This window comes from Dasypus novemcinctus, chromosome 1 (assembly GCF_030445035.2).
Source record: "Dasypus novemcinctus isolate mDasNov1 chromosome 1, mDasNov1.1.hap2, whole genome shotgun sequence".
Taxonomy (NCBI): Eukaryota; Metazoa; Chordata; class Mammalia; order Cingulata; family Dasypodidae; genus Dasypus; species Dasypus novemcinctus.
Genome location: NC_080673.1, coordinates 121,325,749 through 121,353,406, shown reverse-complemented (window position 1 = coordinate 121,353,406; position 27,658 = coordinate 121,325,749). Strand labels below are relative to the sequence as shown.

Genomic DNA, 27,658 nt, shown 5'->3' with positions numbered 1-27,658 from the left:
ACATACTGTACTGTTTTCTCATTGTCTTACTATTTTGCCCTGTTTTAAAATATAAACAATTGATAAATACACTTATATTTGTCTCATAAATAGATTATAAGCTACTTATGGGCACAGCAAACTGCAAATGGTGACCCATCAGTGAATCATGAAATCAATTTAATGAGTCATAATTGACATGAAATATGTGTTTATATACATATATGTATATATGTGTATCTTTGAATTATATAAACATTTTTCATATGTATGTGAAAGTAACTGGCACATGGTAAGGGTGAGTTTTGTTTATAAAACTTGTAGGTTGCTGCAAAAATATTCAGAAAACCCTGTCCTGTAATATTTAGAGAAGTCTGTGATACCATAAAAGAACTCCTAAGATAGTAGTGTATAGTGGCAAAGAGATGCCTCTAAGAGTATAATTTTAAGGCTGTAAGGGTTGGAAGAAAATCACTGAACAGGGTACCAAAAAGCTAGGTTTTATATTTCTTCATAACTAGTAGCATAATATGAACCAAAACTCTTAACCTCTCCCTCTGTCTCAGTTTCCTAATCTATAAAATGAGGTAAAGGTATTAATAGTTCTCATAGGTTCCTTCCTGCTCAGCAGTCTTATGTCAGTGAGTTTACAGGTAAGACTGGCTTATGATCTGAATTATAAACACATCATTTAGAACAAATTGGGGAGTGGTTGATTTGCATTACTTTCTTAAGTAATTGAAGTCAGTCATATGGTTCTTGAGATCACATCTTGCTTTTCAAACATTGAGAAATTTTTTAAAAATTGTATGTTTAGATCTTAAAATACTACTTTGTGTTCCTAAGTTTCTCTATATCTTACTGTCTTATTATAACCATATGAAAGTTCATTTGAAAATGTAGAATTTAGGTACTTCTATCAGTTTTTATTTCTAAAGGGATTTGAGGATACATTAGTACCATTTTAAGGCATTTTCTCTTTTCAGTTCTTCATTTGAATTTTCTATTTTACACTTTTTATATTTTCCAGTTGGTTATCCAAATGCAAACCCAGTCCAGGTTTCAACAGCCACATTTTTTCCTTTCTTCAACAAAGAGTAGAGAACGGAGACCAGCTGTATCAGTATTGTTCACTGATAATAAAGGGTATCTCTCTTAAGCAACAACTTCAGTGGGACCCCAGCAGTCACCGTTTGCAAGGGTTTATGGACTTTGGTCTTGGTAAACTTGATGCTGATGAAACACCGCTTGCCTCAGAAACTATTTTGTTAATGGCAGTGGGTATTTTTGGTCACTGGAGAACACCTCTTGGTTATTTTTTTGTAAATAGGTCATCTGGATATTTACAGGCTCAGCTGCTTCGTCTGACTATTGGCAAATTGAGTGACATAGGGATCACAGTTCTGGCTGTTACATCTGATGCTACTGCTCACAGTGTTCAAATGGCAAAAGCATTGGGGATACGTATTGATGGAGACAACGTCAAGTGTACATTTCAGCATCCTTCATCTTCTAGTCAACAGATTGCATACTTTTTTGATTCTTGCCACTTGCTTAGATTAATAAGAAATGCATTTCAATATTTTCAAAGCATTCAGTTTATTAATGGCATAGCACATTGGCAACACCTCGTGGAGTTAGTAGCACTAAAGGAACAGGAATTATCAAGTACGGAAAGAATCTCAAGTAAATTTCCAAAGTTAAAAAATCACGTACTGAAAATGAATTGTGCTGCCCAACTCTTCAGCGAGAGTGTAGCCAGTGCATTAGAATGTTTGCTGTCATTAGGCTTGCCTCCTTTTCAAAACTGTATTGGTACCATTCATTTTTTACGCTTAATTAACAACCTGTTTGACGTTTTTAATAGTAGGAACTATTACGGAAAGGGACTTAAAGGACCTCTATTGCCTGAAACTTACAATAAAATAAATCATGTGTTAATTGAGGCCAAGACTATTTTTGTTACATTATCTGACACTAGCAATAATCAAATAATTAAAGGTAAGCGAAAATTAGGATTTCTGGGATTTTTGCTTAATGCTGAGAGCTTAAAATGGCTTTACCAAAATTATGTCTTCCCAAAGGTCATGCCTTTTCCCTATCTTTTGACTTACAAATTCAGCCAAGATCATCTGGAATTATTTCTCAAGATGCTTAGACAGGTATTAGTATCCAGTTCCAGCCCTACCTGCATGGCATTCCAGAAAGCTTACCATAATTTGGAGACCAGATACAGATTTCAAGACAAAGCTTTTCTAAGTGAAGTAAGTATCCTGGACATTTCAATTGCACGAAGGACAGACTTGGCCCTTTGGACAATTCAGCATGAGTATGGTGGTAGCATAATAAAAGCTCTTTTTCACAAAGAAGTAATCTGTCAAGACTGGTCTAATTGCTCACTAAGTGAGGCACTACTAGACCTGTCAGATCATAGACGAAATCTCACCTATTATGCTGGTTATATTGCTACTAAGTTAACAGCCCTTTTAACTTGTGAGGAGTGTATCACTGCACTGTATGCATCAGATCTCAAAGCCTTTAAAATTGGGTCACTGTTATGTGTTAAAAAGAAAAATGGTTTGCATTTCCCTTCAGAAAGTCTATGTCGGATTATAAACATTTGTGAGCGAGTTGTAAGAACCCATTCAAGAATGGGAATTCATGAACTAGTTCCTAAACAGATGGATTTGTATCTTCAACAGAAAATATTATATGAGCTTTCTGGGCATATTTATCTTTTTGTAGATTTAGATGAGCATCTCTTTGATGGAGAAGTATGTGTCATTAATCACTTTGTAAAGTTGCTAAAAGATATAATAATCTGTTTCTTAAATATCCGAGCTAAAGATGTAGCCCAGAACCCTTTAAAACACCATTCAGAAAGAACTGAAATGAAAACTTTATCAAGGAAACACTGGTCTTCTCTACAAGATTACAAATGTTCAGGTTTTACTAAAACCAATAAATTCAGTAACAATGGCTATCCATTCAAATGAGACCTCAAATATATTAAAATTTTTATTAAGCATAATAGGCCACCATGACTTTTTCAGTTATTTTATAAATTGACAATTCTGGACAATGGACAAGTTTGCAGTTCTGACTTACTAGAATTTCTGTTTACACATAAAATCTGCTCGTACCTAGGTATGGCTTGCCACATTTCAGTTACCCAGAATGAAGGCAGTAAGTCAGTAGAAGCAGACTAGCTAACAGGTACTACCTTTAAATTCACCATTAAAAGACTGACTGGACAGGCTTTTAACTTATTCAGTCTGCTATAAAAACAAGGGAGAATAACAACCGAAAGGACCGTAACATCTGCTCCTTTTATAAATAGACTACACTTCCCCCAAAAAACCTTTGGTTTATGGCTCTTAAGAATTTTGACAGACTACCTATAAAACCTTGAATATAATTTTTATTTAAATATGAAAGTTAAGTTCTGGTTTGAAAATTAAACTAAAGGAAATTATCAAATACCACAAAGATCTCGTTACCCCTATTTACCCTAAAATGTAGAAGCACTTCAGCTTTGACAAGGTGAAGGTCAGCACATGAGCCATGAGATGGTTCGTTGCACTGCAACAAAGCTGGGGAATGCAGTCTGGAAAGAACATACATGACATCGTTATCACAATTCATTGTTCCTGGACTTCCTTTGAAATATTTTTGAATAATATAATAGGCTGAATATTCACTTGACTCCTGTTGGAAAAGCCCAGTGTTCATCAAAGAATAGGAAGAACTTTTACTCCAATTTCTGAAACCTATTGATGTTCACAGGGAGACTAAAAAAAAAACATTTGCAATGTTGAATGAATAATGGAATTTCATTGCACGTGATGAATAAATTGGAGAAAATCAATTAAGTCAATAGATATGAAATTTTTTTCTTAATTATGTAATGTTTTTTCAGAAAGTTAAATCTGAAGTTGTAAACATACTAAGGACAATTTTCTACATTCACCTTCAGATATGAAAAGATTAATAGAAAAACATAGGTATATATACTTTCACAAAATGAGAGTATTTTAATGGATAAAAGAAGATGCAAGAGTACATTATTCACCTGTGTATATAAAATGTACTACTGTCATTGAATGAATGTTCACAATGTATACTTACTAGGAAAATTTAAAATTTTAAAAGATGAGTAGGTAAAAGTTGAGATTTATTAACCAGAATTTCCCTTTAAAAGTATATTTTGAGATATTTCAGTTTAGTCTACCTCAAAGTCTTATGTTTTGAAATGTAGCCAGTAATATACTGCATTTTGTACATTTTATACAAGAGCTATTCCTGAGAAATCTGAATATTGTGTTCTATGTCGTTTGCAAACAGAATGAGTTTAGATGTGCCAGGATAAATCTTATTTAAAGGAAGCCTGTTTGTAAAACTTTAATTTATTGCTTATATAAATCCAGAGTTAGTAACTGATATTAAAACTAGGTTCATATCCATAGTGTCTAATGTTCTTTGGTGTTATATTTGACTAATATCCTGATATTCAGTATTTTTAAAAATTGTTTTGCATTAATCCTTTAAGTGCTAGATAAAATGGGTGTACAAATGTTGAAAATAAGGGTATTTCCATCAATGCCTTTATTACAGTTACTTGCTCTTACTCTTGTGAGAAGGCCTTGTATTTGATAATAGATTTAATTGATCCTTTACAATGAAATAATTCTGTAAATTATTCCTATTTGATTAAGGTATTTCAGTTATAATATCTACCCCCCATCTTTGTCTTTTTTTTTTTCTTCAAAGAGAACATTCTCCCCAAAAATGTACTTTCCTACTTTTCAACAAATGATGCTGGGACAACTGGGTATCCACATTGTAAAAGATGAAGTTGGACCCCTACCTCACACCATATACAAAAAAACTAACTCTAAGTGGGTCAAAAACATAAATGTCAGAGCTAAAACTATAAAACTTAAAACCAAGTAAATCTTCATGATTTGAATTAGGCAGTGGTTTCTTAGCTATGACACCAAAAGCACAGACAACAAAGAAAAAGTATTTAAATTGAATATCATCAGAAAAACTTTGTAATTCAAAGGACACCATCAAAAAAAGCAAAAAGCACCTATAGAATGGGAGAAAGGTTTTTTGCAACTCATTTATCTGATAAGGGACTTAAATCTAGAATATACTAAGAATTCCTGTAACTCAAAACAACCCAATTAAAGAATGAGCAAAGGATCTGAATAGGCATTTCTCAAAGACAAAAATGGCCAATAAACATGAAAATACGTTGAATGTCATTAGCCATCAAGGAAATGCAAATCACAATCATGAGATGCCACTTCACAACATCCTCTAGGATGACTAGTAAAAAAGATAAGTTGAGATTATGGAGAAATTGAAACCCTCATACATTGCTGGTGGAAATGTATAATAGTGCAGAGGCTTGGAAAACAACTGTCAGTTCCTCAAAAGTTTAAATATAGAGTTGCCATATGCCCCAGCAACACCACTTGTAGGTATATTATATATTCAAGAGAAATGAAAGCATATGTCCACACAGAAACTTGTACAAGAAGTTCATAGCAGCAGCATTTTTAACAGCCAAAAAGCAGAAAAGGCCAATATTTCCGTCAACGGGTGAATTAATAAAACATGGTATATCCATATCATGGGGTCAAATGGTAAGTATAAAAATAACTATTTCAAACTGCCAAGCTTTCCGCAGCAACTGCATCATTTTGTGTTGACCAGAAATGTGAAAATTCCTTTTGCTCCACTTCCTTTGCAGCACTTACGTTAAGTATTATTTTCTTTTGAATTAGTCATTCTAATAGATGGGTAGTGATACCTAATGGTGGCTTTATATTTGCATTTTTCTAGTGGCTAATGATGCTGAGCACATTTTCCTATGCTTATTTATGTTTATTTTCTTATGTGGAATATCCCTTTAAGTCTTTTGCCCATATTTTGGAAGGCTGTTTTTATTGAGTGTTCTTTATATATTCTGGATACTTCAAGTATCCAGTATTTTCCAATGTGTTGCAAATACTTTCTTCCAGTCTGTGGCTTGTCTTCTCATTTAGTTAATAGTGTCTTTTGAAAGGTAGACGTCATTAATTTTGATGAACTTCAGTTTTTTCAATTTTATAGTTTCATACTGTTTAGTTTCATCTTAGAAATCTTTGCCAAACTTAAGGGCACTAGGATTTTTTTTTCTAGAGTATTTTATTTTAAGGTTTATTTCCACCCCATCCCTTGTTTATGCTCATTGTCATCTATGTCTGTTCATTGCGTGCTGTCACTGGGAGCTGATGGGTACCTCACCCAATTGCTTGAGCCACCTCTGCTCCCTGCTTATTTTGTCTTATTGTGTTTCCTGATTGGGTCATCTTGTTGCATCAGCTTGCCACATAAGCTTGCTGTCTTGCTTATCTTGTTTAGGAGGTACTAGAAACCAAACCCTGTACTTCCCATATAGTAGACTGGTGCCCAACTGCTTGATCCATATCCACTTCCCTTTCTAGAGATTTTGTAGTTCAAGGTTTTATGTTTAGTTGATGATCCATTTTCATTTAATTTGGTGTGAGGTGTGAGGTCTGAATTCAGATTCACATTTTTATATATGGATACTCCAGCTCCATTTGTTAAAAGGTTTAGCCCTTCTCCACTGAATTACCTAAGTACCTTTGTTCAAAAATTGACCACATATATATGTGAGTCTATTTCTGGGAACACTATTCTATGATCCATGGGTCTGTGGTTTCACCAATGCCATACTATCTTCACTTCTTTAGCTTTATATTAAGTGTTGAAATCAGGCAAGAGTCCTCCAGCTTTGTTCTTTTTACACCTTTTTTTTTTATTGTTGCTATTCTAGTTGTTATACTTTTCCATAAAAAATTTAAAATCAGCTCAATTTCTGGGATTTTGTTTGATATTCCATTGACTCTACACATGAATTTGGGGAAACTGATCCCTTCATATTGAATCTTCTACATGGTATCTCATGGTATACATGGTATACCTGGTATACCTCCTTTTTTTTCAAGGTCTTTTTTGATATTTTTTAATCAAATGTTTTGCACTTTTTAGCATACAGATCTTGTACATGTTTTTATTAGGTTTCATGGTTTTGGGTGCTATCATAAATGGTAATTTTAAAATTTGTTTCTAAATCTTCATTGCTAAAATGAAGACAATTTTTTTTTGTGCAGTGACCTTGCAAAACTCACTTAATTCTAATAGCTTTTTAAAGATTTGGTTTTCCTACAGAACAATTACATTGTCTATAAATAGAAATAGTTGTATTTATTCATTTCCAATAAAAAATTCTATTTTTTTTCTTGCCTTATTAACTGTTTAGGACCTTCAATTCATTGTTGAATAGGAATGGTGAGAGAAGATACCCTTTCTTGACTTCTTCCCACTCTTAGGGAAAAAGCAGCTGTAGGCTTTCTGTAGATATATTTTATACAGCTGAGGATCTCTTCTGTTCTACTTTGATGCATTTTTTAATTATCATAAATGAGTATTGAGTTTTATCAGCATCTTTTTTGAAAAAAAAAAAATCCACAAAGCACAATATTCACCCTTATAAAGCGAATAAGTACATGGCGTTTAGTGTAATCACAAAGTTATTTTGTGGATCTCTGAATGATTATATGGTTTTTCTTCTTTTCCAATTAATAAACAGCTAATTATACTGATTACTTTTTTGAATGTTGAATCAACTTTGAATTCCCAGGATAAACCTCACTTGGTCATAATTTTTTTATTATCCTTTGTGTATATTGTCAAATTTCATTTGTTAATATAATAAATTAGTTACTTTAAAGCCTCTGTGACAACAAACAACTCTGAATGTATTTGTTTTCTAATTGCCTTTGAATGAAAACTAATGCCTTAAATGCATTCATAAAACTATTTAAAAGGAAATTTTTTAAAAATTTAAAAAATAAGCCATTTTAAAAAAATAACTTTCATCTTATAAATTTACTTGGATCATTAAAAACTCACGTTTGACCACCAATTAACTGAATTAAAACAAGAGACAATAGATAATAACACATTAAAGAAATGCTAACAAGCTTTAAGTAATTAATAGGAAGTAACTCCAATAATACTTGTTAGCATACTGGCTTTTCTGTTTTGAGTGGTTACTCCAGAATTCTATAGAGAATGCTTAAAGAATGCAAATATGATCAAAAGTAGGGCTGGCTATCCTAGTTTGAAGCTGCATTTACGTAACTATCCATGTTCTTCGTTTTTTTTTTCTATTATATAACATTATGAAATAGAAAACTTCTGTAGAGGATTTTTAAATTCACATTTTACATAAGATTGTGAGAAAATGTGATAATGGGAAAGCTAAAGCAGTATGTGCCATCACCCCACAAAGTCACTAGCTCTACTTGTTTTACATTATCTGTAACCTTAGGGTTCTATTTCCCAGATAGTCCAGATAAGACTTACGAGTTACTTTTACATTTTTGAAAGAAAGCAAACCAAGGAAGGTGCTTATTATAAGAACATCACACACTAAAAGAAAAGACTGGATTGAGCTGCTGTCCTTAAAAGAAACCAGTGAAAAAAAGAGCATGTTCTTCAAAGCAATTTATGTTAATGAGATTGGGCAAAATTATATTTTCTGTTGTGTGCTTTCAGAAGTAATGTCAAATTTATTCGAAAATCAGTATTTTAAAAGGCTTCTTGCATGCTCAATGGTTAAAAGTGGTGTTATTAAACTAAAGAAAAAAATGCAAAACTTTTTTTTTTACAGAATAGTATAAATGTTTATTTTCCTTATGATTTACTTTGCTGTCCTGTTTTTACAATATAGAAAACTGTATTCTTTGAATAGCTCTAGTAAATATAAATTTAATCTTTCTACTTTGGGATGTAAAGAGAGCTAAAAAATTATATACCCAACCCTCCCCAAATAGTCTTTTAAAATTGTTGAATTAATGTGGCTATTAACCTTGTTCAGCAATTTGACGCAACTGCCTAAATACAAAAAGAAGTTGTTTAGTAGGTACTACACAGGAAGGAAAAAGGCTTAATACTTTAGCTTCTTGAAAATCAGAAAAACTAGTAGCATTTGATTGCACCTTCAAATTTTTACAAGCAAAACATTCTCAAGCAATGCCATCATACATAATCTACAATTGTAACCCAAATGTCACATTTTCTGCACACTGTATATAAATACACATGACAAAGGTGCAATTAGAATTAAACACAGAGTATGTACAAAATGAACAAAGAAGTTTAGGTTTAGACCAAAAGGGTATTGCAATCTTTTGAAAAATAACTTGATTAGATATTATTTTATCCTCTTACACTAATTTACATTTATACAAATTTTAATTAAACATACTAGATTGAGGTGCTAAGAATGCACTATCTACATTTAAAGTTACTGCACTATAATTTTGTAAATCCATATTTCAAAAGGTAGATACTTTAATGAATAACGGAATCCTCTTCTGGATTACTTAATTTCTATTGCCTACATCTTGTGTGTTCATATGAACATATATACACACAATACATACAACTATAGATTCCTCTTAGGAAAGGTAATAATCATACTAATAATTAGTGAGGATTAAGGTACCCCACAAAATGCCTGAATTCCAACATGGTTTTTCTCATCCTAAAATCAAGAGTCCTATCTACAACAGGCTTTTAAATTCATAAAGCTTTTGAATTTTGAATTATCGAAAATGATTTAGGTTATTTTAGTAATTATATGAAAACACACATAGATTCAGCTTACCAAAGCACTGGTTAAAAATGCCATATTACACTTCCCTTATAAAAAAAATCTCACAATTTTGAAAACTTGGTTAGGAGGCCCACTTCAATAATCAAGTCACATATTGGTTTGAAACCTCTTAGTTCAAAAGTCTATAAAAGGAACAATTTCTGTAGGTGAAAAATCTTTCCCTAAATTCATCTCTTCCAGCTTCAATATTCTTTAATTCTCCATCCAAGTCAAATTTTATAGTTGGTAATTATGCGAGATTCCATGTTATCACTATAATAATGCTTGCTTCTATTCAGATGCAGGTTTCCATTCAAACAGTACCCAGTAATCACTTTGACTGACAATTTATTGTTTCAAATACATACCACCTCTATGAAAGAAAATGGAGATATCCTAGAGCACCTGTTAGTGACTCCTTATTATAGAAACACATTGCTCACTTCTAAAATTTAGTTTACTGTCCCTTAAACACTTCATATGTTTTTAAAAACAAAATATATTTTTAAAAAGTGTGCCTATGGATTACTTCCCCTTCTGACATTCCCAGAGAGGCAGAATATGACCTAAAAAAGGTTTTTTCTTAAAAAGATAGTTTTTTTCTAAACACAAAATGTCATTTGAATGTTTCAAAAGAATTGTTTATGAAGATATTCTGTCTACTTATTATATATTCTAGGTCTAGTACCAAAGAATGACTGGTAATACCAATGCTTCTTTGGCATCTTCTACTGGAACAAAGTCATACAACACCATATGTTATAAATTATAATTTTAAATGGTCTTTGTCAATAGAATCAGAATGATAGAACATCTAATTCTTAAGAAACCCAAGCAAATTAAAAATCTTAATAAAGAAAAAATCATTTTAGAAGGGGCACAAGCAGACTTAATTAAGATTTAAAATGTACTACTTCCTCATTTAAAATGTCTTCTCTTTCAATATAATTTCAAATCTCTTAAAACAAGGACTGAATTGTTAAATTGTAATTGTTAATCTATCTTCTGAAAATGAAGTGTCCCTGCACCTTAAGTTTTCTGTATAGTTCCATTTATCAGTCTTGCGTGCAAGAGTTAGCAATTCATGGCACAAGGGTCACTTTTTGCTTTTCCTGCAGAGTTGATAACGCTCATTAAACATCGACCAAATTCCTCAAGAATCATCCGTTCAGCTGCTGCCTTTGATTTCCCTTTCTTGTCCGCCTGCTCTGCCTGGGCAAGAAGGCAATTACAGGTGGCTTCAGCTACTTCTTTAGTTACAAATGTAAATGGCAATCTGAAAAGATTTTTGAGAGAGAGAAAGATGATGATGTTGAATAGCAATAAAAGCAGATGTGACATTCTTTCATCTGGAAATCTCTATTGGCACTTTCATGATTCATCAGCATATTAAGTATCGCAATTTGCACAATGATTACCCTCACATCCTGAGAAGCTTCAAAATATTAGATTTGGTTTTATTATTGAGCATATTTTAAAAATATATTTTCAAGAAATGTAGCATTTCACATAAAATACATGACTTATTGCCTAGAAAGGGCTTTCTGGAATAACAGATATAATTCTACATGTAGAATAAACTTTCTGTATCTAAAGTCCTCCCAACTTATGAAGGTAAGCTCTATGAGTAGTCTTATTTACTGTTGTTTCTCAGTGCCTGTCACATAGAGGTACTCCATTAATATTTGCTGAATGAATGACATTTGAAACTTAAAGCACTATTTCCTGAACAACACTGAAAATAAGCACTTTATCATATTCCTACTTAGTGTTTGTTAAAATGCAAAATTTTTTTTAAAATGTGCATTTTTTCCACCACACACACAAAACATGGGGGAACCAGGTTGTAGCCATTTGATATTATTAATGAATTTCAAAAAGAAATACTGGATTATGTTTGTAAACTCATCTCTTCCTCTGGGTATATTAGATTATATTGAATTCATAGGTTTACTTGATTAAGTAATTATATAAACCTCTTGTGCCAGTAGGGCATTGAGTCCCGACCCATCAAAGGGTGGGGACTCAGAGATAAAAGGCATGGCAAAGGACAGAGTTAAGGGTTTTTGATGTTAAGAGTTTTGATGTTGGAGTTTGATGCTGAAGCCTTAAGCTGGAGCCCCAGGAAGAGAGGAACCCTGAACCCAGAGAGTAGCAAGACCCTGGAAGGGAGGAACCCAGGAAGCTTGAACCCTCGCAGCCGTTGGCAGCCATCTTGCTCCAACACGTGAAAATAGACTTTGGTGAGGGAAGTAATTTAGGCTTTATGGCATGGTATCTGCAATCTCCTACCCCAAATAAATACCCTTTATAAAAACCAACCAATTTCTGGTATTTTGCATCAGCACCCCTTTAGCTGACTAACACACAAGTATAGTTCTATAATCACAGAGTTACATTTATAAAGGCCTGAATTACTGAGTATTACATCACATCTACTCATCCTGAGGCTTGCTCTATTGTAGCCAAGTCAAGTCTTAAAACCTTTGAGAGATTAAATCAGGCAACCTAATCTAATGACTAACTCAAAAACATGTAAGCAAGCAATCATTGATAGAAATAAACTGCAAATCCAGGATAATTAGCTACTGTCAGTTAAAAAAAGAAAGAACATAAATAAGCTACAAGGCAGAATAAATGGAATTTGAAATTAAAGCCCACTCTGACAAGAGCAGGTAACTGAGGATTCTGGCTGCCTGCAGTAGGGGTCATATCAAAATCTTTAACATACAAAAAAAAGCTTTCAGATTTTTGTTACCTTTAAATTTCTTTACAAGTAACTAAAGGTGGGAAGAAAATTTAAAAATCAGGTTTGCAAAAACTAAAACTATGAATTCCATTTTGGTTAAAAAGAAAAAGAAACAACTTTCCCAAAAATGAATATTCCAGTCATACTATAAAAGAGATTAAAATAGCGACTTACTTTCCTCCTCCACTATTCAAAGCTGGTGTTGGCCGAGTAAGCAAGTCCGAAATTTGAGAGGATAACTTAGTCTTTGCTGCTGTTTGTTGTTGTACCCTTACTTCGGCTGCATCTGCCAAGTGCATCAATGTTTTTCTTTCTGGGCTTTCTTCAAAATTCTTACAGCCAATACATTTACATATTGAGGAACACATGATTTTCGCCTAAAAGATTCACAAAAGAAAGGCTTCCAAATCCAAACCAAAAAAACACATTACTATAAGTACATTCTGCCATCAAATCAACAGATAGACTTAACTGGGCAGTTGATCTAAGAGTAGATAGAAATACCAGCTGCCAAAATTACATAGGCTAACTATTCATGTGGGTTATATTAGTTGTTCTTAAGTCTGAGAGTGGCTGTACAATGTTTATGTTTGGCCACCTCCATGTCAATTTTTCTTCCATTATGAATATAAATTGTCCTCCTGATATGAAACCATGTTCTCTATAAAGAATATGAATGATTAACATATTTAAAAAATAAAGGTCATTCAATGTCAAACCACATGTTGGTGACCTCCCTTTATGGAAACACATGTACAATTTCACATAAGAGATTTCATAGATGCTGTTTTTATTACAGATACCTCCCTCCCTGCAGTCCCTCTTCTAGATTCCCCAACTGCTTCAAGAACCCATATAAAACCAGGATGTCCTGTCATGTAAAAATATGTTAAATGTTAAGTTATGTATGTAAAACATATAGACCTACATATACACACATATTAACTTACAAATGACCTAATTCTCTTAGCTTGTTTCACAAAAATGGGTTATTATATACCCACTTTTCCATATTTTCTCACACTATGATATATCATGCAATTCCTTCAAGTCATCTGGCAATAATCTGAGTTTATTTAATGTCTGGTAATAACTGGTATGGATGTGTCACACTTTATTTGGGAATTATCTCCCTATGGATGGGCATCCATTTTGTTTCCAGTTCTTGGTTATCACAAATATGTATAAAAAAGAACTTTTGTACATGTTAATGCTTTTAAGTCTATGGGATAGATTTCTAGAATTGGGCTCACTGGTCAAAAGATAAGCCTATTATAATAGACGTGGCCACATTGCTTTTTCCAAAGGCTGTGATGTGTCATAGCTTGATCAATGTATAAAAGAAGACTTTTCCACATTCCCTCCAACAAATGTATACTATAGCTCTTTTTAATATTTACTAATCTGTGGGTGGAAGGGAGAGGAGAGTTCATTGTTCTTTAATTTACATTTCCCTGACTCCTAGTGAATTTGGGCATCTTTTGTCAGCTGAGTTTTTCTTCATGAACCCATATCAATTTAAATAAACAAAACTATAGTCCTTTCTAACACCTATCAAGAAAATAAATGGGCAAAATTATAAATGCATTTATTCTGCTCCTTTTTTCCAATATTCCAATAAATTCCATTTACCACCGGAATAAATGGATATAAATTGTGTTAATTAGGTTACTCTGAGCCAGTCTGGGAATCTAACTCAAACTGAAGAAGAGATAAAATTACTGATACCAGGAGGGAGAAAACATATCAGTAATTTAGATTCAGTTTTAGGAATCTTTAAGAAAAGTATTAATAATGTTTAATAGGAGCTTGGGTGGGGGAAATTACAATGACAATGCATCCAATTAGCTTTGGTAATCCAACTTCCTCAGTGGCAAAAAAAAAAAAAAAAGGCAGGAGGGGGCAGGGAGGGGTGGTCATAAGGAAAAATAAAATCATTTCAATAATGGGAACAGCCACCCATCCAATCAGTGTGTCCAAAAAGAGCATGAAAGGGAGATATGAATGTGTTGTCCAGGTGCAGACCAAATGGACCAAAGAGCCAATTCAACTGAAGACTAAGACATCGAAAGACAAACAATTCAACAAAAATCCTCAAACAGTATCACAGGTAATACATAGTCATAAATTAGCCACTGCTAGTCAGAGTTTAGTTTATTCCAATATTCTATGCCTTTTGAATGTCAAGGATTTTATGATGATAGGCTTCTTCCTTTTATTTCCTTAAAGATTTTTAATTTATTTTTCTTCCCCCCGTCTGCTCTGTGTCCATTTGCATTCTTGTTTGTAGCACTGGGAATCTGTGTCTCTTTTTGTTGAGTCATCTTGCTGCATCAGTGCTCCGTCTGTGTAGCGCCACTCCTGGGCAGGCTGCGTGTCTTCATGTGTGGTGGCTCTCATTGTAGGGCGCACTCCTTGCATGTGGGTCTCCCCGACGTGGGACACCCGTGCATGGCATGGCACTCCTTGCGCGCATCAGCACTGTGCATGGGCCAGCTCCACACGGGTCAAGGAGGCCCCGGGTTTGAACCGCGGACCTCCCATGTGGTATAGGTGGACACTCTTTTATCAGTTGAGCGAAATTCGCTTTCCTTATAGGCTTCTTCTTTCTCCTCACTTTTCAACCAGTCCACTGCCCTTTCCATTTCTACTAATTCACAGATTTGTTACCCAGCTTAATCAAATGATTATTTTGCCTATGTTTGAATTTCATATGCCTGGCATGTATTGACTGTTCAGTGCCATGCACATGACAGGGTGGGACTGCCCCTCTTACCCAGCTTTACACCAATTTTCACCTTCTATCTGTGGAATTGATTTGATAGTTTACAAGAAACAAAACAAAAAACAAAAAATACACTTCTGTCTATATGTTAATTTTTACATATCAGGAATCCTTTGTTAGAGATATAAAGAACACAAGTCAACTATTCAATCTGCTGTTCATATAAAAGACATAGTCATCTATTCCAACACAGGATGAAAAACTGGTTTGCTGGACTGAGAGATTTTTACAGACTTTCAAAAATAATCTCGGTTATATGCAATCTTTACTCATACGGACCTTTTTTTTTAAAGATTTATTTATTTCTCTCCCCTCCCCCCCGCCACAGTTGTCTGTTCTCTGTGTCTATTTGCTGTGTGTTCTTTGTCCGCTTCTGTTGTTGGCAGAGGCATGGGAATCTGTGTCTCTTTTTATTGCATCATCTTGTGTCAGTTCTCCGTGTGTGCGGCGCCATTCCTGGGCAGGCTGCACTTTCTTTTGCGCTGGGCGGCTCTCCTTACGGGGCACACTCCTTGCGCGTGGGGCTCCCCTACACGGGGTACACCCCTGCATGGCAGGGCACTCCTTGCGTGCATCAGCACTGCGCATGGGCTAGCTCCACACAGGTCAAGGAGGCCGGGGGTTTCAACCGCCGACCTCCCATGTGGTAGACAGATGCCCTAACCACTGGGCCAAGTCCGCTTCCCAACTCATACAGACTTTAGAACTAACAAGATGTTATTCCACTGTGTATCTTCAGTTCTGTGCGAAAGAAAAAAAGTGCAGCCTGCCCAGGAATGGTGCCGCATACATGGAGAGCTGACACAACAAGATGATGCAACAAAAAGAAACACAGATTCCCATGCCACTGACAACGGAAGCGGACAAAGAAGAACACGCAGCAAACAGACACAGAGAACAGACAACTGGGGTAGGGGGGGAGGGAGAGAAATAAATAAATAAATAAATCTTTTTTAAAAAAAGAAACCACTTATGGTAACCTAGGTCTCTCAGGCATGACTAGATTATTATTTTTAAAATAAACTGTATAATACTTTGTCCAAAGCAAGAGGGAATGATTTACATGGCATCTTTCAAAGCTGAGTTTCAAGTGCATCCTTCTGAGAAGATGCCCTGAACCATAAATAAAAATAACCAGTTGAGTGGGATGGTAAAATAGTAAAAATGGAAGGAATCACTTTCTAGTGGCCAGTAATCTCATTCAGCAATATTCCATATTCCTCCTTTTCTATTTTTCTGCTCACAAAGCAAACTTTTTTTTTTTAAAGATTTTATTTCTCCCACCCCCAACATGTTGTTTGCACTCACTGTCTCTCTCTGTGTCCATTCCTTGTGTACTCATCTTCTTTTTAGGAGGCACCAGGAACAGAACCTAGGACCTCCCATGTGGAAGAGAGGTGCCCAATTACATGAGCCACCTTCAGTCCCTGACTGTTGTGTCTGTAATTGTGTTTCTCATTGTGTCTCTTCACTACGTCATCTTGTTGCATCATCTCATTGTGCCAGCCCATGGTGTCAGCTTGCTGTCTTGCTCGTCTTCTTTAGGAGGCACTGGAAACTGAACCCAGGACCTCCCATGTGGAAGGCAGGTGCCCAGCTGCTTTGAGCCATATTTGCTTCCCACAAACTTTTTTTTTTTTTTTAAATATTACATTCAAAAAATTAGAGGTCCCACTCAACCCCACCGCCCCCACCCCCCACTCCCCCCACAGCAACACTCTCTCCCATCATCATGACACATCCATTGCACCTGGTAAGTACATCTCTGAGCATCACTGCACCCCATAGTCAATGGTCCACATCATAGCCCACACTCTCCCACGTTCCATCCAGTGGGCCCTGGGGGGGATCTACAATGTCCCCTAATTGACCGTGAAGCACCACCCAGGACAACTCCACGTCCCGAAAACGCCTCCACATCTCATCTCTTCCTCCCATTCCCCGCACCCAGCAGCCACTGTGACCACCCTTCCCACGCCCATGCCACATTTTCTCTGTGGACATTGGATTGGTTGTGTCCATTGCACATCTATGTCAAGTGGGGGCTTGGATTCCACATGAATACAGGATGCACTCCCCTGCTTTCAGTTGTAGACACTCTAGGCTCCATGGTGTGGTGGTTGACCTTCTTCAACTCCATGTTAGCTGAGTGGGGTAAGTCCAATAAATCTGAGTGTAGGAGCTGAAGTCTGTTGAGGCTCTGGGCCCGGGCATCATATTGTCAGTCCAGAGATTCAAATCCCCCAAATATATCTCAAACCCCAGCACCAACTACTATTCCAGTAAAGAAGCATGCAAGTCTTGTGAAGAGAGATCCCCTCTGAGTCCAGTTCCATCACGCAGAAACACCAGCTCCAAAGAAGGGCCATCTGACATGGCAGTGAACCCCATCTGCCATGACCATAGAACTCGTGGGTCTCTTTATCCCTCATAAGAACCAATACCTGGGGTTGTATCTACTTTATCTGTCTCTTAGACTCTGCTCAGTTGTGCATAAGGGCATTCCTTCGGACAACCTCCAGACTCTTTTAGAGACTCGTAGCCTTATAAACTCATTTCTCCTTTCCATTTCCCCCTTACATTAGGTCAAACAGCATTTTGAAGTCATGCTATTATATGTAGACAGGGATATTCTGCTGATCCGCATTGAACCTTTAATTCAAGGTCATTTTCTAGTTGCATCTTCAGCTGGTATGTGGTAGTGATCCCTCGGTGCCAGGGAGGCTCACCCCGGGTGTCTGTCCCACGCTGGGGGGAATGCACTGCATCTACATGCTGAATTTGGCTTCGAGAGTGGCCACATTTGAGTAACATGAAGGCTGTCAGGAGGAAACTCCCAGGCACAGTGCTACTCTAGGCCTTGTTCTTATTGCAGGTGTATAGGCTCACAAGCATAGCCATTAGTATCAGGAGCCCACTGTTGGGCCCTCATTCCTTCCTGGTTCTTACCGTTGCACCTGGGGGATTGCCGCTGCTCCCCCAGGGACCGTGACAGAGACCCCCCAGCCAGGAACCCAGTACCCCCCCAGCTGTTGTTTTTAATTGTTTCCACTATGAGTATATCTAAACATTACCATGTACCCTGGACATATGCCCTGTATAACTCCCTGTCAACCATATATAGCCTGTCAATAACATCCCATATCAGTATTCCTCTGCCGCCATTGTTGAACCACTCTGTGATCCAAAACTTCCTGTAAAGTGAGTCCCAACATAATGTCAGTTTCCCTTACTAGTAAAATGGAATATAGCGATGAGTTTAAAGGTTAGATCTAGAGTACATATTGATTTGGAAAAATTTCTACATCCTATCTTTTTCTTTTCTTTTCTTTTTTCTAATTATTGAGCTTCTCTTCACAAGAGCCTTAGATCACAGTAATTCATATATACAATATACAGTACTCCCACAGATCCACCATAAAACCTTTTCCCTTCCACAGCGATAATCTTTTAACTTATTCATATCATATTTCCTGAAATTGATGTACATATTCCGAAACAATAGCTTTCAAACAAGGTGACATCTGTGCTTACAATGTGGTCCATACTTTAGGATGTACAGTTTTCTAAATTTTTTAGTTATCCTATGTTTTGCATTATGGTTTACATTATTAGTCTGTCGTCCCCTATATGTTTTTGGTGTAATATTACATGTTTTATATTCATCCTCGTATACTCTCGCAAAACTCTCTCCTGCCCCCACATTTACCTTGGTTCCATCCCTTCCACATCCATTTTCCCCTCCCCTTGGGGCCCACAGCGCCAGCCAATCTCCATTTCCCGAGAAGCCACGTCCAGAGATACTTGCAGCAGTGTTCAGGGCCTGACTTTCTCAACTGCCCTAATGCCCTGGGAGCCACCCTTTCTCACGAGAGATACAGTTCTCTCTATTTGATGGCATTAGTCCTCCCCAGGATGTGGGTCCACCCCAACTCTCACTTCTTGGGTCTCTACCCAATGGTACAACCCACCCCGGCAAAATGAGCCTTCAGCTATTCCCCAGAGTCCGTCCCGCATCAGACCATCCCCCCTGAGCATCCTAAACAGGTAACCCTCCTAATTATATTTTGATATGATTTTCTCAACATTTTACTCTCAACGAACACCTGACACTCTCCTATGTTCGTATGTTGCCCCTCCTTCCCCCCAATTTTTGGACAATATTACCCCTCCGCCCATCCCCAGCCCCCCTCAAACCCACAAAGCCCCACCCAAAGGCAACCCCTTGCCCCCATTTTGTCCCTTCTTTGTGCTCATACTTACCGCCAGCTCATCATAGATTCCACCCCTGCAGACGTCGGCTCACATCCTTTCTCCACCCCCCGATTTCCTGTAAGCCTCTTTTCCAGTCTCTAGCTCTCTGAGGCAGGTTGCTTATTTCATATCATTGAGGTCATGTAGTATTTGTCCTTCAATGCCTGGGTTGCTTCACTCAACATAAGGTTCTCAAGATTCATCCATGTTATCACGTGTGTTTGTAGTGTATTCCCACAAACCTCTTAACATAATTTGGTTTTCTAAAGAGCAGTGTTCCTCAACAGGAACTACTGGCATTTTGGGCAATTACGGGACAGCCCCCTGTAATATAGGCAATTAGTACTAACATATATTTCCAAAAGACCCATGGAAGAGGATGGGTAGTACTGCCCTTCAATTGAGAAACACTGCTGTAGAGTTTCCAGTCCATTTTGACGGTAAATTTTTAAACTGAAAATCAATAAATTGGTACTCTGATTTGCGTACTTCTGGGTATATAACCAAGAAGCTATGAGCTGGTAAATCACCTAATGAAACTCCAGGCCGTAGTGATAAGCTACGTGCCCAAACAAGGTCCCTCAAGCCAACTGCAACAGCAGGTGATTTTCCATTTTTCAAGTAGGTTTTTATAGTATGTCCTCTCTGAAGTAATATTAAAAAGATGGTTGGACTTTTTTCCCCAACAGGCATCTCACCTCATAGCATTCACAGTAGTTTTTAAGACACCCGGATCGTTTGCAATTACATCCTTTGCTGTGACGTCGATCTGATTCACCCTCCTTTCCTTTCCCTATCTTAGGCTTAAAGGCTTCTGGATTTCTGTCAAGACATGCCTATCAAAACACATCAAATATCAACAGTTAAATCACAATAAACCAAACTTAGACAATGCAAAGGGAATTAATTTTTTTCTTAGTAAAACAATTAAGTTCTTCAGAAAACAGGTAAAATAGGAAAACTCTGTCAGTTAAGTGAAACAGAATAAAAATTACCTTTATTGCTTTTTGTCTTTCATTTTCATGTTCCAAATTGTTATAACAATTAGTACAATTGCAGTTGTTGCAAAATTCACCATTTGCAAAGCAATCACAATATCTGGAATGTAAGAATCAGTGAAAGGTAAAAACTCACAGTTAATACAAACAAAACTAGAAACTATCTGATTTAATACTTGATAGCATTATATAAACTGTAGAGTATTTTAGAAATGTGCTCAGAACCACCTAGTTCCAAGAGTTAAAATATACTGATTGTCAACCACGTACTAAAGCTCAAAATTTACCAGCTGCTAGAATTTTGGCCAGGGAACTTAGTTCAACTAGTAACAGCTGTTAACACAAGAGCTGTGTAATTTTATGTGCCTCCCAAATTAAGTTCTGTCAAAATCATTAAAGAAAAGCAATAGCTATATTCTATGAGTAAAACCTGTTTGCTTGAACTACAGTAATGCTTCTTTGAATTTTAAACCCTCTATGAATCCCAATGCTTTTCATTTAAATGTTTCATGTCAAGTCTCTTACTTTAATACTAACAAGCAAATTAATCACCCAATAATTTTTAAACTGTTCAGAGCAACACCTTACTTAAGAAAACCAAATACAAAGGTCATAAATAAGATCAAACTTATTAAGGTCAGAGACGGTTTCTCATCTGCTGCTTCATTCCTAACTATGACTCCTTTGCCTCACAGATGATGAAAACTCTACAGTTATTTTTTTCTAAATGAATGAAAGGATATATTTTACACGATATGTGCTCAAAATCCACTTGTGTGTTTATTTAAATTACACATTTATGAAATTTAAGTCACGAATTTTTAGTTAACACTTTTATCAAATGAACAAAGAGTAGCAAAAACACTTACAATTTCAAACATAGCGATTTTGTACAATTACAGGGCTTCCTGGGCCGGCTGGCAGACTCTGATGGGATTATGCTATACAGAAGCACACAAAAAAGATTAAAGGTAACTTTAAAATTAGAAAAGCCTCCAATCTGTAAAGCTGTCCTAAAATAGAGCTTTAACAAGTGTATCCATCTTGTAAAAGTTTACTATGTTGCTCGATTTACATTTATATGGAACTTTTTAAAAAGCTATCAATTACTGCTAAAGGGCACTCCACAAATACTTTCCCTTCTAAGAGAACAAAACTGTTGAAACCTCAAAGCTCTTGGTATTCAATTATAAAAGGTAGTGAGGAGAGAGGGGCATGGTCTAGTTCTATGATGTAATTAAGAATTGCTACCTTTGCAGTATTACCTGAGAAGCAGTAAACAGATTAATAATTAAAAAAAAAAAAAAGAACAAGGACCTAGCATAACAATTTAAAAAGCAATATTATATTTCAAAATATATTTACTAAGACAGTAACTAGACACCATTCAGGAACTCTTAAATCATGATCTATACCGCTCAAGAAAAGGAAAAGGAAAAAGACCCAAAACTACACTGTTCTTACACTGTAGATAACACTTACACTTTTTTTTAAAAAAAGGGGGAGATAGAGAGGGAGAGAAGAGAAGAGAAAAGAAAGAAAAGAACTACAGAATTTCAGACTTCACCCAAGACCTACTGAAAAAAATTGGCATGTTTAACAAGTTTCCCAGGGGATTTGTATACAACACTAAGGTCTGTGAGAAAGTGTTCCTAGAAAATTTTTTAAAAAACAACAAAACAACAAAAAACAAGTCAAACACTACTTGGTGATACATTACCTATTAAAAAACTCTTTTGAAGCATAAACTACCATAGATGATAAAAGTTTGACAAGGTGTAAGATATTTACATAGCCTCAAAATATCTCCCCATAAAGTACTCACTCATTAAAAAAATAATAATTTTAAAATTAAGAAACCTGGCAGATATTACTTTAACCAAGTGATGTAAGTTAACTTTATGAATAATGGGAAAATTAACATTATGTGCCTTTAATGTAATAAACTGAGAAGAATCCAACACTACTGTAGATCCTGCCAAAATGAATAACTTGCATCTAATCAGTAGGAAATGTCAGAAAAAAAAAAATTGAGGGGCATGCTACATAACAATTGATTTACAGCCTTCAAAAAAAAAAAACAGACAAAATAAAACAAAAGTGACAAAACTGGTGAATCAGAATAAAGAATATTTGGGAATTCTTTGACTAGTTTGGTACTTTTCTGTAAGTCTGAATTACTTCAAAATAAAAAGTACTAAAAAAAAAAAAAAAAGTACTTTAGAAGCATGTTCTTGTGACTTTGAGCAAACAAAACAAAACAAACCCACCAAATAGGATGTATTTTAAATGTTTGATGTTGCTTTTAAGCTGATTCAACAATTTAACTTACATATTTTCAAAATACTCACCCATTGAATGGAAGCCTTGCCTGGGTCTGGATACCAGATGTTCCAGTAAAGTTAGAGTTGCTTGCTATAGATACATATGAAGACTGCTGTAGCTACATGTAAAGAAAGGAAATTTTACACCATATTTGCAAAAATGGACAATACTCTCAGATATGAGATATATCGCAGTAAGAAGCATAAATTAAATTCACCTCCTAAAACAGGCGAAACAAAATGGAGAATTTCTTACAAATGACCCAAAAATATACTAAAGGAAAAACAATGTGAACATTTTAAAGTACTACAGAGTATAATGTAGGAAATTATTTCCTAGAGGAGTATGTATGTCAGATTTATAGGAAATTTTAAATAAAGGTAAGTTACATGTATAATTAAGTTTCTATTTGCACTGATTTTTAAACGTATAACAGATGTTCATGATAAAAACACTAAACATTAATTTTTTATCAGTAGCCCCATAACATTCTCAAAAATACTTTCATCAGTACTCTCTTATAATCTGAGTTATAATCAATTCAACTAATTAGAACATTGTGCTAACATACTTGATCCTTACATGACAAAGAAAACTTCTGTTTCCTGGAAGTAGCACCCCCAGTCAAAGTCAGCCAATTGGACAATACATGGATTTGACTCTAAAGATGATTAGGTGAGAGATTTGGACGGATCAGTAAAGATATGTCACTTGGCAATGCCATCTCACTATTTTTCAAGAGCAAGACAGTGGTATCATATTCATGCATGGGAGAGCTTTATTATAGTAAGTCTTTCCTAAATTCCTTTGAATTCTGCTGATTTTAACTTCAACTTATTTTCTCTTATATCTATATAATCTTTCCCTCATACCTACTTGCTCTCAGTTCTGGCATATTTCTAAGTACTGAAAATCAATTTGGGAAAAAACATAAAATATGTTGAAATAAACTCAAAAGTTAATTGGTTAACTTTTCAAGATCTTGGAAAGAGCCATTTTAATACTGAGTTAGTGCTTTTAAGAGTAGTTATGAGTAGAATGTGATAACATGATTTTTTACATCCACTTATCTTACCCAATTATTGAAATGTACTTACTTAATTTTTTCCACATACCTGAGTAACATACTGAGCTGGAAGCACTGCATAACCTAAACTCCCTGTTCCTGGAGCTGGTGCCAGGACAGTGCCTGGTGGTAGGTTTGTGAGGTTTGGCTGGATTTGTGGCAGTGGTGTGGCAGGCATAATAAGCCGTTGCTGGGGTTGGCTAGTAGTAACTATCTGTGAAGTTGGATTAATAGGTTTGGGAACAACCTAAAAAGAAGGGATCACAAATCAATGAGCACAAAAATAAAATTTACAACTGCTTAGTTCAGTATAAATCTCTTGAACCCAGATCTGAGCTTTTAATTTTAAAAGTAAATTGTCTGTTTGGGAGAGACTGAGATATGAAGTTATGTGATACTCACTTGTTTGACAGCCTGTGCTGGGACAAGTGGAACTGACATCCGCACTGGGGTTGTATTAACCACCACGGGCTTTGCTTTTTAAAAAAATAAAAATAAAAAAAAAGAACATTTCATTGCTTTATGAAAATAATCGCAAATGAATTTCTATGAAAAATTATAATCCTCATAAAACCACCAGATAATAAATATCTTCTTTATTTCTATGGTTAACACATAGGTAAGTACAATATTTGTAGAAAACTCTTTTAAGAATAATATTTAAGAATACTTTAGCTCTTTCAAGTTATCCTCATGAAAGAACTTAAAGAATTACATTTGTTTCCTCTTTTAAGCAACCTTTATCAGGATAGCTACCTTTCAAAATTCCTTAGCACATCTACTAGAGATCTTATATCTAAGAAAGCCATAGTCTATCTACTTTATGAGGGGATGTTTCTAGATTCAAGACATACTTTTGAAAATACTTCAATCTATATTCAGACGATCTATAGGTGCACTATTAAATCCAGTCAAATGAAATGTGTAAATAAAAGAACTGCCATTTATGAGCTTGGCTAACAACCTGTTCTTTTTATACTATTATTTTTAATTGCTATGTTTCTATTCAAACCAGAGAAAATATCATTCTAGCATAATTCAGTATTTACAGAGTACCTACTAAAAGGCAGCATAACATAAAGTTTAAAAATATGGGCTCAGAAGTCATAAGACTCTGGGAATTAACTCCTAGTTTTGCCACTTTGTAATTTATTGAACTTTCTTTGCCTGGATCCCTATCTGCAGTATGGGCAGGATAATAGTATCTGTGTTACAGTATATGAGGATTAAACATGTTGTTTCATGAAATTCAATTAGAACAGTGCCTAACAGTAAGTGCTCAATAAACACTAGCTGCCATTATTATTATTATTATTATTATTATTATTATTATTATTGCAATCCTACTACTATAAAAATGACAGTGCATGCTACTAGGGCAAATTATAAAACTACCCAAATAAAATAAATACAACTGAAGAAGATAAAGTGCTGTGGAAGTCCCAGAAACCAAAAACATACATCTAAAGCAGAAGATGAGAATATGTAAAGAATGCATGGAGCAGCACACAGTATTTGAAATACGTCCTAATAAATGGGCAGGTTAAAGAAGAGTGCACAGGTTGGAGGTGGGCATCCCTCCATGCAGGAAAAGTGGAGGCTTGATGCTGGGAAAAAACAAGGAATATTCATTCATTAAATATTGGTCTTTGCTTGGAACCCTTTCCCTAAGGTTAAAGTGGGCAAAGACAGGTGAAAAGACAAACTGCGGCCATTTTGTTGAAAACCTTGAATGTTAGGGTAGAAATCTGTATTTTTAATTTAGTAGAAATGAAAGGTTTCTGAAAGATTTTTAAGTAAAGAAATATTATTGGAACAGCACAAAAAGAAATTTTACCTGGCAGCAATGTGTAAACAAATGGAGTAGCAAGAAACAAGACGAGTCAGAAGAACACTGCATTAGTCTAGGCAAAAAATGAGGGCCTGATCTGGGGTGACAGCAATGGGAATGAAAAGGAGAGAACAGATGCAAGAGATACGATGGAGATGAAAGAAACATGATTATCGTCCTACTGAATGGTAGGAAGAGTAGCTATAAAGGGTGAAAACATGAGACAGTGTGAAGTTTTCAAGTAACTGGGAAAATACACTTGTTAGAAGTAGAAATCAAAAGATGAACTTGAAGGTGGATCCTGAAGAAATGTTGTGATGTAATTTAGAAGAGGTTGGCACTAGACCTATATGTTTGGACCAAAAGAAGTTTAATTTTTAAAACAATCTGCATCCATTTCCACAGTCTAAGGGAGAGATTCAGGAAGATAGAAAGGACATCTCTTCAGGTTTTATTTCTTCAAAGGTAAGGCTGGAGCCAGATCTGAAAGACAGAGATTAAGATAATGGGATCTAAAATGCCCTGAACAATAAAAGAAAAAGAATATAGACTCCCTTGGACAGAAAGGCTGTAAGGATGTTAAGAGATTTTGGTGGGGTCGGGTGCTGATGGCTGGAGACAGAGTTGAAAGTCCTGAAAGAGGAGGGTACTCTGATCTAAAAGGGAGCAGGCCCCTACAGAAGGTGATAAGCTATAGGAGTGGGGTATAGGGGGAAAGAGTGGGAAGACCTCCAGAAAGTGTGTATGATTAAAAAGATGATTGCATAATTTTGTGACTATACAAAAAACCCACTGAGTTGTACACTTAAAAAGGGTGAATTTTATGCTATGTGAATTATATCTAATAACTTACATGACCACGGACTGAATGAACAGTGGCAAACTGATTTAAAATGTATTACTATTCTGTTTTGATTCTTCTCAGTTACCCCCAACCTTTATTAAAGTTCTATTAATCACTGTTGGCTAGTCTCAGCAGTACTATAAAGAATTAAAAGTTGAGTCTGAATTCATTCTTGGGACATAGGAAACTGGATTCCCTACACCACCTGCTCCTTAGAGGGAAGATGGTGGTCATCATTCCATAAGCATACAGAGCAATGATTGTGGAGTGAGAGGAATAACCAGAGGAATCTAAGAACTTACTGTGGTCCTGAGAAATAATGGGGAAGGGATATGACCTACCCTCAGTTACATCAAACAGGGAACTTAGCTGATTCCTATTTGGATAAAAAGGAAAGGGTAACACCACCACCACTACTGGCAATACACACACACATCTACCTAACAAACCTGGGGACTGTAACTATGGCATATGCATGTTGTTTTAACTGAAGCCATGGGAATGGAAAAAATATAAAATGAAGTAATCAGAACATTAAAACTAGAATGGGAGGGGTCATACTGATATTCTATAAGTTGAAAGTCTGTATTTCTCCTCTTCCCCACATTACTAACTGCTATTGCAGTATTCATAGAAGCTGGCATAATCTTTCATTTTTAGTCTGACAGTTCTTAACAACAGGAACTCAGCACAATGCTCCCTCAAATCTTCAGAAATCAGACTTTCGTGTTTGAGACATTTTAATTTAACTCAATTCCTACACTCACCAAAATGGTAGAGGATTACATTCTGAAGAATTTAACTAAGTACTCTTTTGGGTCCTTCTAATTATGTTGCCAGCCACTGAGCACCAATTAGTATTGTGAAGTCACTGAACATTGTTTTTATATGGCTTTGGGGGCAGGGTATGTACAAGATGAGCGACATGTAAGTAAATCCCTCACAGGAAATCAGGCCCTTAGAAAGACATATAAATATATTTAGTGAACTAGAGAACTATTTAGTGTATCTGATAAAAATTGTAAACTTAACTCATTATTTTTGTGAAATAATGTATATTATATATACCCAGGTCTTTTATGGAACAG

General features: G+C 35.6%; 2 protein-coding genes across 9 annotated transcripts in view; one reads left to right on the top strand and one right to left on the bottom strand.

The window, feature by feature from the left end:
• The window catches only part of THAP9 (THAP domain containing 9), a 34,063-nt gene extending 26,260 nt beyond the window's left edge, over nucleotides 1-7,803 (top strand). For all 3 annotated transcript variants that reach the window (XM_071215807.1, XM_058296472.1, XM_058296471.2), the window contains exon 5: nucleotides 1,010-7,803. In XM_071215807.1, coding sequence (XP_071071908.1) covers nucleotides 1,010-2,975 — 1,966 coding nt within the window. In that variant the 3' untranslated portion in view covers nucleotides 2,976-7,803. The remainder of the gene's footprint in view (nucleotides 1-1,009) is intronic.
• Nucleotides 7,804-8,717: 914 nt separating this feature from the next.
• LIN54 (lin-54 DREAM MuvB core complex component) overlaps nucleotides 8,718-27,658 on the bottom strand; it is an 81,326-nt gene continuing 62,385 nt past the window's right edge. For all 6 annotated transcript variants that reach the window (XM_004472665.5, XM_058296484.2, XM_004472667.5 and 3 more), the window contains exons 6-13: nucleotides 24,298-24,371; nucleotides 23,945-24,142; nucleotides 22,856-22,947; nucleotides 21,374-21,445; nucleotides 20,502-20,604; nucleotides 20,205-20,342; nucleotides 12,642-12,844; nucleotides 8,718-10,994 (exon numbers count right to left, since the gene is read on the bottom strand). In XM_004472665.5, the coding sequence (XP_004472722.1) occupies nucleotides 10,793-10,994; nucleotides 12,642-12,844; nucleotides 20,205-20,342; nucleotides 20,502-20,604; nucleotides 21,374-21,445; nucleotides 22,856-22,947; nucleotides 23,945-24,142; nucleotides 24,298-24,371 (1,082 nt within the window). In that variant the 3' untranslated portion in view covers nucleotides 8,718-10,792. The remainder of the gene's footprint in view (nucleotides 10,995-12,641; nucleotides 12,845-20,204; nucleotides 20,343-20,501; nucleotides 20,605-21,373; nucleotides 21,446-22,855; nucleotides 22,948-23,944; nucleotides 24,143-24,297; nucleotides 24,372-27,658) is intronic.